At 39.1% G+C, this 13,651-nt stretch overlaps 1 protein-coding gene across 1 annotated transcript in view; it reads left to right on the top strand.

The window, feature by feature from the left end:
* The window catches only part of LOC139730912 (monocarboxylate transporter 14-like), a 28,289-nt gene extending 14,638 nt beyond the window's left edge, over nucleotides 1-13,651 (top strand). The window contains exons 2-4 of the mRNA XM_071641791.1: nucleotides 5,504-5,650; nucleotides 8,504-9,727; nucleotides 12,611-13,651. Coding sequence (XP_071497892.1) covers nucleotides 5,504-5,650; nucleotides 8,504-9,727; nucleotides 12,611-12,810 — 1,571 coding nt within the window. The 3' untranslated portion in view covers nucleotides 12,811-13,651. The remainder of the gene's footprint in view (nucleotides 1-5,503; nucleotides 5,651-8,503; nucleotides 9,728-12,610) is intronic.

The following is a 13,651-nucleotide window of genomic DNA, read 5'->3' as shown; positions in this document are numbered from 1 at the left end:
CGCCTCGTGCGGTATTACGTGCCCCAATGCACGAACAAAATCATAAATTATTCGTTTTATACAACACCTTGTCCACAATCACAATACAAAATTAGTGACCGCCAACTCAGGAAGGCCCAAAAATAAATGTAACAATTAGGCAGAGAATTGTAAACCACCCTGTGTACTGCTTTCAAACACTCGTCATGATTCGACCACACAGTCACAGGAATCACAAACTCCGCAGGGTCTATACCCATTCTACGCTAACGTTAGATCGAGTTAGGCATGACTGTTAGGCCGATCTGAGATGTCGGTAGATCTAGTAGTAGGTCTAGACTTTGTCTATTTCCGAAAATGATTTTGTATAAAAACACAGAAAAATAATCAAATTACGGTTTCTCAACTTGAAATGAAGTCTTGATTTTGGGATCACTGTGGTCCACGTAGCAGATCAGAGTCAAAAGTAAAAACACAGCAGTAGGTGTAAAGGCCGCGATACATGCAACTAGCTAGGTAAAGTAACTGCGCGTACACGTTAACGTTGCAGTACTCCGCCGCGCCTGGTCTGTGAGACTTCCGGCAGCGCAGCGCAGCCGGCCAGCACGTACACTGTACAAAGTAGTTTGCTGGCGCTTTGTTACGGGTGTGAGCCACAGAACTCTGTGAGCGGCCATGCATTAGTAGCCCCCCGCGAAGCCGTGCTATAGTACCTTCGAGCCGTGCAATAGGCCCATGCCAGGGGCCTATTGTATGGCTGTCACTCTCAATGAGTTTGATAGGTATTTTCTATTGAATGTCATGTGACATGTTCTTGGCCAATCAGAATTCGACATCATTCTGAGGTGTTGTATAAAAGAGACTAGCGGACTGGTTTGGAGACAATCGCAACCCCGTAGTACACGTAACGTACACTGTACACATCACTGTACGCACCAATGATACGACCGCCGCGCTGTCTATCAGCATTGATTACGAGTGCTGTAAAAGAGACTAGAATCTATATTTTCGGTATCTATATTTCGGAATCTATATTTTCGGTATATAAAACAAATAATAACTGCTTGACATTCGGGTCACAATTAAAATTATGGGCCCTCGGTGATGTGAAAACCGTAACCATGCCCTCAACTTCGCTTCGGGCATAGTTACGGTTTTCACATCACCTTGGGCTCATAATTTTAACTGTGCCCTCATAAGCAGTCATTATTTGTATACTAAACACAGGTGAACTTGGTAAGCAGCCTTTGTGATGGAATTACCTCGCTAGATATATCTGAAATATATTGTGAGCCTCTTTGTCGTCATGCTTCTTACCTCCGCCAGGGGGGGGGGGGGGGGGGGGTATGCTTTCGTTACCCTTGGTTTGTTTGTTTGTTTGTTTGTTTGTTTATTTGTTTGTCCGTGTGTAAAATAACTCAAAATGTAGTGAACGGATTTGAATGAAACTTGGAGGAAAGGTTGAGAATGACACAAGTGATCCGATAATTTTGGGGCAATTTATGAATGATTTTTTTGATATTTTGGCAGGTAGGGTCAATGAACTAGGGAGTTCAGGCTGCGCGTATTTGAGGTTTGCATGCGCGCACTAAAGTGCGTGCTCTAGTTTCTGCTAGGGCGAGGCGCGCCGTACAGCTGAGGGCTTATGACGTAACAAAGGCTTCTATATTTGGAAATCGGGTGACTTTCAGCACGCAATGCTATATGATGGGACCTACTACTCATCGACCGCCTAATGTTTATTTGCTTGATAAGAATATTTACCTCCGCCAAGGGGGAAGGTTATAACCGTTGGTTTGTTAGTTAGTTTGTCCGTGTGCAAAATAACTCAAAAAGTAGTCAACGGATTTGGATGAAACTTGCAGGAAAGGTTTAAAATGATACAAGTAACAGATGACTTTATGAATGATTTTTTTTTTATATTTTGGCAAGTAGGGTCAAAGAACTAGGGAGTTCAGGCTGCGCGTATTTGAGGTTTGCATGCGCGCACTAAAGTGCGTGCTCCACTTTCTGCTAGGGCGAGGCGCACCATGCAGCTGAGGGTTTATGACGTAATAAAGGCTTCTATATTGGGAAATCGGGCGATTTTTCAGCATGTCAGCCTATGGGTGGAAATCACTGATCTCTATGGAAGAGCCCAAAGAAGTTTTCCCCAGTAGTGGGATGGAGAAAAATCTCTTTGGGAAGAGCAAGATCATCGGTGGAAAGTAGCTGCGCTCTCAGAGAGCTTTTCTAGTTTAGTATTATTTGTTTGGGTTTTTTTCAGTGTATTGGTTTCTCCACTTAAAGGGATTGTATAGATTTGGTTGAGACCTAATGTCAGGTTTCTAACATTTGTGTGTGTGTGTGTGTGTGTGTGTGTGAGAGATAATGAGAAACCTCTTATGAATTATGGAAGAGCATGTAATTCCATGAGGAATTCAACGTTAAAGGGGCTGTACAGTACTGGTTGAGGTGGGGATTCGTGTTTTGAACATTCCTAAGTGAGATAATGAGAAACCTCTTATGACATATAAATGAAAGAGCATGTAATTTTAAGAAGGATTCAACGTTTATTTTATGAAAATTGGTTTTGAAATGGCTGAGATATCCAAAGAAGTGATAATAATAAAAGGCGACAGGCCACAACTTTATTAGGATCTCTTTGTTTCACCTTGTTTTTGGATATCTCAGCCATTTCAAAACCGATTTCCATCAAAAAAAAACTTTTGATACCCTTTAGAATTGCATGCTCTTTGACATCTCATAGAGTGGTTTCTGAATATCTCGCTAAACGTTAAAAGCTAAATCCTCACCTCGATCAGAACTGTACACACCCTTTAAAAGCTCAATTCTTATCTCCACCAATACTGTACTATCATTTTAAGGACCTCAACGAATTCCACAAATCTATACATTCAGCTGTCGATTTATGTACTATACATGACGTCAAATGACATCTGGAATTTTCTTTTAAGGTAATCTCTCGGCAGCAACAGATCAGGAGAATTCCTTGTATCAAAATCAAGATAAAACATACATAATTTATACTCATTTGATAGCTCGCTTGCACTCTTCCGTGAGATATCAGCCGCTGATAGTGCAACTTCTGTTTGCAGGAATTGCTTTGGTAAGTCAAGGTTAAAAAAAGTTGTTTTTGGTTGGTCAGAGGGTTGACCCTAAGTGGACTTTTGACAGGGTCAGTCTTGTTGATGAGGTTGCCTCCAATGAGAAAATGAAACACACGAATGAAATTGAATAAGGTCAGGTGGCCTGGCACAGAACCTGGACCCTGTTTTATGAAGAGTTATAATTGATTATACAGTTGATTTCGATTGTAAGTCTATGGCAGCCTGTGTGATAAGGAAATTTATAATCAATTATATCTTTTGATAAAACGGGGCTCAGGAGTGGTGTGATTGAAGTAGCGCCTACCTATCTTTTAGCAACGTTGATGTTACAAAATTTTTAATTTTGATTTGGGAAAACTTAAAACGGTATTAGTAATTAATGGCGGGAATTCCAGACCAATGTAATATTATTCTGAATATATATATATATATATATATATATATATATATATACCACACATAAACACCACACCTGACACAGGTGCTGGTCTGATTGAAGTAGCGCCTTCCAATCTTTTGGCAACCAATTGATGTTAACCAATTCTGATTTTGGGGTAAACTTAAAACGGTATCAGTAGTTAGCGGCGGGAATTCCAGACCAATGAAAGATTATTCTGAATACACACACACACACACACACACACACACACACACACACACACACACATATATATATATATATATATATATATATGTACAACTCTTTTTTAAAAAAAAAGTCCTGCAAGTCCAATTTGATGTATCATATTATTCTTAAAAGTACATCATTCCATTCAAATATATGACATAAGAAAGCCTGATTGATTTTCTTTACAACGGCAACTCACTTGTTTACCATGTTTACATTATGCATTCCTGGAATACACAGTATAACTTAGAATGAGGAAAGGTCAAATGTGAAATGTTGCAAAATGGAGCAAATGTGTTATGCCAAACAGTGTAATTCCCATTTGCTTTTGTCGTTTCAGGGAAAGAATGTGCTTGGAAATAAGGCATTGTGAGATTGTTATTAGATTCCAGGCTTCATCCATGAATTAAAAACTGCAGTAGTATCTGCAGATTAAAATTAAACAGAAAAGTTGACCAAAAAGTCATCTAATGTCTAGGAAATGGGAGTTTTTGGAAGTGCTCTCATTTCAGCATTGCTTATTCGTTTAGCCTTTTTTCATTAAAACTGTACATCATCAATAGCAGAATTGTTGCGATTTTTCACTTTTGATCTCATACTCAGCTGTTTTGCACATTCCAAGAACACCCAATCATAGCAAGTGAGATGTCATTTTAAAGACAATTAATCAGGCTTTCTTACTATGTCATATCTAATGAAGATAACGGGGGTATAAGAGAAATATGATCTATCAAAACTTTAGTTGCAGAACTTATTTTGAGTAGTTTATATCTATATCTATATAGATATATATGTGTGCGTGTGTGTGTGTGCGTGTGTGTGTGTTTGCGTGTATATTACACAACAAGCACTGACAAGGGCAATCTGATCAAAATCAGATAAAAAGCAGTGAAGTTTTGAAAGTGTGAAGATCTGCTCTTTTTTAACAGCTATTGAATAGTTGATATGAATGTACATAACCGAACGAGTGAGCTGATAATGTCATCCCCTTACAAGTTTCCACTTATATGACTTATAGGCCCGAATTCATGAAGGTGGTACAAATGAATCCATGGTTTATACCATGGACAAAAACCATGGGACGCCAAGTGTCGCATGGAATATTTCGTTACGAATTTGGTCATTTCGTCGATGAAATGATTATTTCATTTTCATTTCATTTCATTTCATTTTATTTCATTCTCCTTTATCCAACAGAACACAACACAGTATGAATTAGGTTATTATCACAATCGTATACACACAACTTGGAAATGATAGCAAATGATACAATAATAAAGTGACATAGGGAGCCTATATATGCATGTATACGCAAAATAATACAAGTCTATGTTTCAGTTGGACAAACAAATTGTAACGAAATGACAACATTTTGTAACTAAACAAACATTTCGTCCACGCAATGATAATTTTGTTAACGAATTGGTCATTTTGTCGACGAAATGACCAATTTCGTAACGAAATATTCCGTGCGAAACTTGGCGCTCCATTGTTTTTGTCCATAAGTCAAACCCTGCTTTCATTTGTACCACCTTCGTGAAGTCGGGCCATAGTGTCATAATGGCGAAAATTCATTTTTTTCTGTTGTACAAGTGTAAAACATAATTCCTGGCGGAATAAACTTCAAAACTTAATGTGACTTGGATATGGTAGGATTTGGGGTACACATGAGTTTGAACACTAAAAAGAAAAAAAGAAAAAAGAATGAATGAAGAATGAATCAAATAAATCTATCAAAAGGTTATGTCACACATGTTTCCCTTCATTGTCTTCTTCCTACATGCAGGTGGGTTGTCTTCCGGTGCAATAATCAGTAAAGTCGGATGTCGGATCGTAGGAGTAGTAGGCGGTCTGATGACATCGCTAGGAATACTACTGAGTGTGTTCGCGCCTTCTCGTCTGATGCTATGCCTGACGTATGGAGTAATATCAGGTGAATGTACTTTCATTTCCATTTCATAGGTATCCCATCAGTGTCTGTTCGTTTGTTTGTTTGTTTGTTTGTTTGTTTGTTTGTTTGTTTGTTTGTTTGTTTGTTTTGTTTTTGGTAAGTTTCCTTGCCTTCTCATTTAATATCTTAGAAGGGTGAAGGTGATTGGTCTATTAATTGCTGCCGTCAATTCTCCGTCCCTGGTTTCCTTGCGAACTTTACATTGGGTAGTAGCTCAGTAGCTTAATCTCGTAAATGCCCAAAATCAAAGTTGAATGTGTTTCAATGAAAACGTAGTATGTAATACGTTGTATGATGATGAACGTCCGAGATCCTTTTTCCCAGGATATTTAAAGTAAGAAAATGATATGTAGCTTCTTGTCAAGTGTAAAAAAGAGATACAAAAGGCTGGGGTCAACAATTTGCTCTGAAAGTCGTACTTGTCTGTCGTTTTTAAGGGATGGACATTATTGGTGACAATGGGGCTTCAGTCTCTTGTGAGATAATGAGAAACTGCTTATGAAATATGAGAGAGCATTAAGTTCTTAAAGGGAACAAAGTTTATTTGATGTTAGACCGACTTGAAATGGCTGAAATATCCAAACACAAAGTGGTTCCTAAAAAAAGTTGGGCCCAAGTTTTTCAAGAGCCACTTTGGTTTTGAATTTCTAAGATGAACTTTGAATTCCTCTAAGAATTGTCTTATCTTTCATAGTCTTATAAGTAAGTGATTTCTCATTAAAAAAAAACCAAACTTCAAAACCTGAAGCCCCCCCCCCCCCAAAAAAAAATATATATATATGTATTGGATTATATATATGTAAATTATGTATATATATATATATATATATATATATATATATATATATATATCAGCCCTTTAACCCCTTGTGCGCTTTGAGAGTTGAATAGCACAGTAATGGCCACGGCTCTGTAAAAACTGTCCAAAGTCCTTGGCAAAGAAAAGGTTTAACCTTACCTCTCTGGAAAGCGTGTGCTGATTCCTGATAACCTCATTACAAAAGATCTTTCCAGTTACTGTGGGGGGGGGGGGTTCTTCTTCTTCTTCTTCTTCTTTTTCGTTTCTTTCTACCAAAAGTTTTCAGCATTATAACGCTATCGATGAGCAGAGCCAAAACTCTTTCTAGAGACCCGAGTTTCACAACGCGTAGTGAGATTTCAAACATGCCCCCCCAAAAAGTCTATAGTTTGCGTTTATTCTTCGTGTGATTATACTTACACTCTAAGCATCCTACCATGCCTACTGGTACGATAATCATCCCACGCTTTATAGCGACACTGACCTCCCGCTGATTGTAAAAAGAGGGTCGAGACATACGGTTCGAATTGCCTTGATTGCATCCGTGATCGATCTTCCTTTTTAAGAGGCCCAAGGTTATATAGACACATCGAATATAAAGATCTGACCACAAAAAAAAATATCGGTCTGAGAGCAATTGTTTCTTGGTCGAGGCGAACAGACATCGGGATGTAATCAGTCGTGTTCCAAATATGCGTGTACTTATCTCCACAAGGGGTCAACGAGTGGTAATTAGGGGAGTACAATGGTTCAAACTGCTAAATCAATCTTGAAGGTAGCTGTAATTTTCTACCTTTTTTGCGTTTTTCTTTTGCCAAACTACAGGAACAATGGATTTATATACTTTGGCATATGATTTTAAAGCGGGATAATTTTTTTTTTTAATCCAACAGAAATACACAATACATCTATGAATTCATAAAACAATACATCACTTAGAAAATATCTAACCATGCCAATTTCTCAAAGATTCGGAATGCACTTATGACTTCAAATGATCTTATGATCCAAATGTTATATTGATGCGAAATAAGAACTTAAAGGGGATGGCTAGTAACTGATCAGTGGGAATCAGTGGGTATGCTGGGGATGATTGTTCCAATCCTTGTGGGATTCATTTAAAAGTACATTATATATCTATTGTTGCGTGAAAATTATTTGCTTCAGAATGGTCTCATATTGAAGTAATGTGCAGTTCAATGTTTCCAGGTTAGCATGCCTGTAGAGTGTCAGGGTGATCGTTAATGGGCCGTTAACGATCGCTCCGTCACTGTACAGGCACGCTAACCTGGAAACATCAAAGGGACATTCCAGACGATTTTCATAATTTCACATCATGTATAGTACATTAATCGACAACTCCATGTATAGATATGTGGAATTTATGGTGGTTCTTGAACAGAGAAACAATAGTTTGAAAAACCTTAAACAAATTACACTGAACAAGGATGATGACATGGAAGGTTCACATATTTCAAAAATGTAGCAGTGTAATTCTATTACAATACCGCTTGCTTGCGAGTTCACCTGTGTATAATGTATGCATGCCTTCTTCTTTTGTTCTGCTCCTTGAGCCCCAACTTATGCATTCTTATGGTGACTCTGCCGTCATCCTTGTTCATTGCAATCAATTTGTTCTAAATTTTGAAAATATTCTTATTCTTCATCCCAATTATAAATTCTGAAACTCTGTCCTCAGTTTAACTAATTTATAGTTGTTCAAATGTAAAAATCTGAAAATCATCCGGAGGTCTCCTTTAAGTGCCACGTATAATGTGCCACATCACAGTGAAATTACTGTTGTTGCTTTGTATTTGTACAAATTAATGAATAAAAGGAACTAAAACTGGAGGCTGCTATAGGCAGGTGACTGCTACGCTAGAGAGTGATTTCAAATGGCTCTTCTCTCGTGAGTGGGCGTACACGGCAGTTAGTTGACCGCTGTCGAGAGGTGATATCATCATCTGGAAGCATCATCAGAAACTTTATGAGACTTTCTAATCTTCAACATTATGTATTCCTTTCTCTAATGCTAGGGCTGTTCTGCGGTGCACTGTTCCCGGCCCACGCCGTAGCAATAGCCAATTACTTCGACAAGAACTTCAGCACGATTCGCGGTATCTCGTCGGCCGGGTCGGGCCTGGGGTTAACTCTCTTCCCGCCCTTGGTCCAGCTTCTCACCGACATGTACGGCTGGGAGGGCAGCATGTTAATCGTCAGTGCCATCGTGGGGAATCTCATTGTTACGAGTCTTCTCCTTCGGCCGGAGGACTCGTGGGAGACACAACCAGTCGTGAACGGCCAGGGGAACATTGTACTCGATCGCGGCGCGCTGGAAATCAGCGGTCAGAATGGCGCCCTATATCAGCGGGTGTCGGGGTCCGACGACTTAGCCAACGACGCAAGTCACAAGTTTCATCAGTACCGACCCATTAGCACGGAGGAAAACTCTGATTTTAATATCAATTCCAACACCTCCAACAAAACACATAGCACAAACTGTGAAAAGACGAATGATAGGAAAGATTGTAGCAGTCCCTCGACGGCGCCAGAGGCAAAGTTAGGTTGTGATTATGACGTTACCAGTCCGTTACAAAATAACGAATCCTTTACCAAACTGGATCCGAACAAACGCGCATGTTGTAAAGATAAAGTAGATACAAATGAAAGAGGCTCAACTACCAAAGTCAAGACTGCGTCATCCATTGCAACAAATTGTGATATTGCTGAAGTCATAACCTTGGATGCAAGTGTCAAACTTTATAACCCGTTGCACGCGGCCTTCCGCGCAGTGGGAGTATCCATGCTGGCCCACAGCTTTCGCCTATCAATCTTACTATTTTCACAATTCATGGTTGGCTTTTGTTACAATGCCGTCACCAACCACCTCGTCGCCATGGTGATACTCCGTGGCATCGAACCGCAGGTGGCGTCCTTCTTGATCTCTTTCATCGGCATCGGCAGCACCATCGGCCGCTTCGCCAGCGGCTTCCTCGTCGACTTGGGTTGGCTGTCCCCCACGAATCTGTACATGATCTTCATGGTCACCTGCGGACTGGCTGTCGTCGTGTGCATGGCGAGCTCGACGTACTGGCTGTACGCTTTAACTTGCACAGTGGCTGGCGCCTCCAGTGGCGCCACGTTTAGCCTGGAGGTTGTACTTGCCATGCAGTGCGTGGGGAAAGCGCACTTAGGCAAGGCAGTGGGGCTCGTTTTACTATGTCACGGACTTGGTGGTATCGTGGGCCCTGTCCTTGGAGGTGAGCACCCGCTTTCGTTACTGGGAGGGAGGGGGAGGGGGACGGGGAAGGGGACGTGGAGGGACGGGGAGGGACGGGGAGGGGAGAGTATACAGGTGTAAGCCAGCTCTTTCCCCAGTGTTAAAGTACTGCAGTATCATACAAGGAGTCCAATGAAGAAAGGTACTGAATGCAAAACTCTTTCATACCCTAAGATTGACTCAACTCAAGGTTCTCTTGCAGGTGGTTGTACACCATGTTTTGTTTTGGTTTTGTTATGTTTTTTTCTTCTTCTTCTTTTGTCATCCTCCCCCTTTTTCGTGTAAATTAGCCATCTGAAAGTTGATGTTGATCGTCTCTTTTTAAAGATACTGCCTGAAAAGAAATTCAGTCGAGCTCAACCGTATAGATTCTACGTAATGTAAGAGGTTAATGCGTGTATCTGTAGATCATGGAAGTCGCAGTATAGTGATTAGATAGGACCCCTAAAAGGGGTTGTTCTTTTTTTTTCAGAGAGATTCAACTTGTACAAAATTGATATTTCCATCCCATTTGAAAGAAATATGATGCATGGCAAGATTGCAATTAACACTTGACAGGAGTTATCCATATTTGGTGAAGAGGATACAAAGTTATTATGATTATGATTATGATTATTATTATTATTATTATTATTATTATTATTATTATTATTATCATTATTATTATTATTATTATTATTATACTGTTCATATTATATTCTGGACTGGAGGGGGGCACAGGAGCTGGGCTCCAAAGTAGGTATGGTAGGTATGACAAAATAATGATGATAATGATAATAATAATAGTATAATAATAAATACTACTACTACTACTACTAACTACTACAACTACTACTACTACTACTACTACTACTACTACTACATTGTACTACTACTAATGATAATAACAATAATGATAATAATAACTATAATAATGTTAATGAAATAGTAATCATAATAGTAATAGTAATAACAACAAAAATAATATCTTAAACATCTTGCCACACTGAGAAAGCTGGAGCGCATCTTAGTTGAATTGCATTGTGTCCACTGCTGCATTCTTGAAAGACAAAAATTTTTGTGAGAATTCTGTGGGTTGCCCCTTTAGACCTCTATGAGGAAGCAAATGACATGATTCATTAAAGGACAAGTTCACCTTCATAAACATAAAGATTGAGAGAATGCAACAATATTAGTAGAACACATCAGTGAAAGTTTGAGGAAAATTGGACAATCGATGCAAAAGTTATGAATTTTTAAAATTTTTGTGTTGGAACCGCTGGATGAGGAGACTACTACAGCTTGTGAGTCATATGCGTACAACAGTATAAGGAAATTGTAAAGAAAATTCAACATATTTTCACTTTTTTCGCATAATAAAAGAGCACTTGACTTGCCTCTTTCTAAAGGCAGGGGGAATTAACATTTGTCGGTAACAAGTCGGACAAATGTGTACTTTTTTCAAAAGATGAAATTTTGTGAAATTCTCTTTATATTTTCCTTATATTGTTGTACGCATGTGACATCTAAGTTATTCACACACTGCAGTAGTCTTCTCATCCAGCGGTTACTGCACAAAAACTTCAAAAATTCATAACTTTTGAACGGATTGTCCGATTTTCCTCAAACTTTCAATGATGTGTTCTACTAATATTGCTACATTCTCTCAATCCTTATGTTTATGAAGGTGAACTTGTCCTTTAAATGCTTAGGAGACAAGATACTGGACGTCTGATCATTTTGTCGTTTCGCGCTCTCTCTCTCTCTCTCTCAAAGTTCATGATAAAAATCTTAACCAAAATGATGTGGACATAATTCCCAGGAACATGACGAACAGTTAGGTGGACTCCCACGGGGGCCTTTATTCAGGGGTTCGGGGCGGCTTAGGATACAAGATACTGGACGTTCACGTTTCGACCACGAAGCTTCATGTTTCGACAGTCATCATTGTCCCCAGGCAGTGGATCTGTAGCTGGGGTATGAGTTGTACTATCTGTAGAACCGTGACAGAAAAAAAAAATGTATGTATACTAGTCGTGAAACCCCTGAAAAGGAAGTTAAAAGAGACACCATTGGGACGTTGCTTCGAAGTTCGAATTTGTCATGGAGCTAAGTTGAGCAGCAAGTGCCCCTCTCTCCCCACCCCACCCCCTTTCCGGACTTATCCTTCAACTTGCTCAGTGTATTTTTAGTGTGTGCTTTTTGGTTGTTGTTGGTTTTTTAATACTTTTTTTAGTCTTATTTCAATTTAACAGAATAAGGAATAATGCCCAATGCGAGCATCGCAATTGGATATTCAAAACATATAATACATTTATAAAGAAATTAGATGTACATATTATGTCAAACCTGTCTTTAGCGGCCACCCATTTAGGAAGACGGAAAAATGACCGTTGTAGACAGGTGATCGCTATTGACAGGGTCGTTGGCATTGGCTTTTCTCTTGGGGAGAATTGTGTGTAGTGGTCGCATACGACAGGTGGTCACTATCGACGGTGGTCGCTATAAACAGGTTTGCTGTTTAAATATTACATTTTACGCACATTCGACGCTAATTATTTCTCTTCACAACAGTGACTTAAAAACGGGTTGGAAAAACAACCTGTAAGTTTCGACCGTCTTCGGAATGCTGAGGAACAACCAGTTGACCACACATACAATTGGCTCTGAACTATTAAACCTCACTGTCGCATTACACCATACAATAGTGGCATGGGTGAATGATTATTATCCATGAGTATGTGCATTGGTTATAGATTTGGTGTAGTCAGTAGTAAAAGAATAATTTACTTTTGAACAATCCTTGAAATCGTTGTTGATATGCAGGAATGGTACTGATTCGTCAAATATATCTGACTACCATTCGCTTTGTATATCACTCCAGGTTGGCTGTACGATGTTACTGGAACGTATCATCTAACGTTCTACGTATTTGGGGGCATTCTCGCTCTGTCCGGTTTCGTTTTTCTCCTGGAGCCGAAGCTGCGGCAGCTGGAAGCCAAGAAGGCACGGCGGATTCTGAAGGAACGTGCTGAAGCAAAAGAAGCTTTCCCGGATAGTTTGAATATGAAAATGACGGTATAACGGAGATGTAAACACATAGATAACATCGGGTGTCAATATGATAATTTGTATTAAATACATATAGTTAGTTATGCAATATTTTCAACTTTTAACCACCGTATGTAAAATATTTTATTTTAATTCACTATTTAGCTATATTGAGCCATATAGTTCGTTGCTTCTCGATATACGTATATTCATAATCGTTGCTGGATGCGCCAGAATAGGACTAGAAAGAAAGGACTGCGGATCACAGCTATCCACTTAAATTGTCCAACTCCTCAGCCGAATGTAAAATAATATTTTTAAAAAACAGATAAATCTATACACGAAAGATTCAGTGTCAGTCGTTATTCATTAATGTAACCAAATCATTTCACGCTAGTCCTGAAATCGTACAAGATGGTTAATCTGCTAAAACTCCGCACAGCGGTTTTTGAAGAAGGACTATGCAATTTCGCCACTCAAAAATTTCGCGAATTTTCTCAATTTACGCCGAAACAAATGTTATTCCATTGATTTATATGGGAATTAGCCAGCCTTCAATATTGAGGAGTATTTTGTAGGTGAATTCACCCTCAACAACCACACCTAAACAGCTTTAACAGGTTTTTATGGCTTATTGTTGAATATTTTCCCCATGTCTGTTTTAGTTTTAGCTGTTTTAGTGGACGATTAGATTTTGGAATTCGTTAAGCTGTGAAATAAAAAAATTCCCCATCTTTGCATTCTTTTAAGCGCAAGTTGAAAGTCTTTCAGTTAAATCCTCTCTGATATTTTTTCTTTATTAGTTAGATCTCATCAACCTCAGGGTTCATCATCCATCCACCAATCAATTGATCACTGAATTCAATATTACGTA

This window comes from Diadema antillarum, unplaced genomic scaffold, assembly GCF_040938485.1.
Source record: "Diadema antillarum isolate AM-2024a unplaced genomic scaffold, OU_Dant_1.0 seq00000343_RagTag, whole genome shotgun sequence".
NCBI classification, from domain to species: Eukaryota; Metazoa; Echinodermata; class Echinoidea; order Diadematoida; family Diadematidae; genus Diadema; species Diadema antillarum.
Note: the sequence above shows the minus strand (reverse complement) of the source record. Positions and strands in the feature narration are given on the sequence as shown.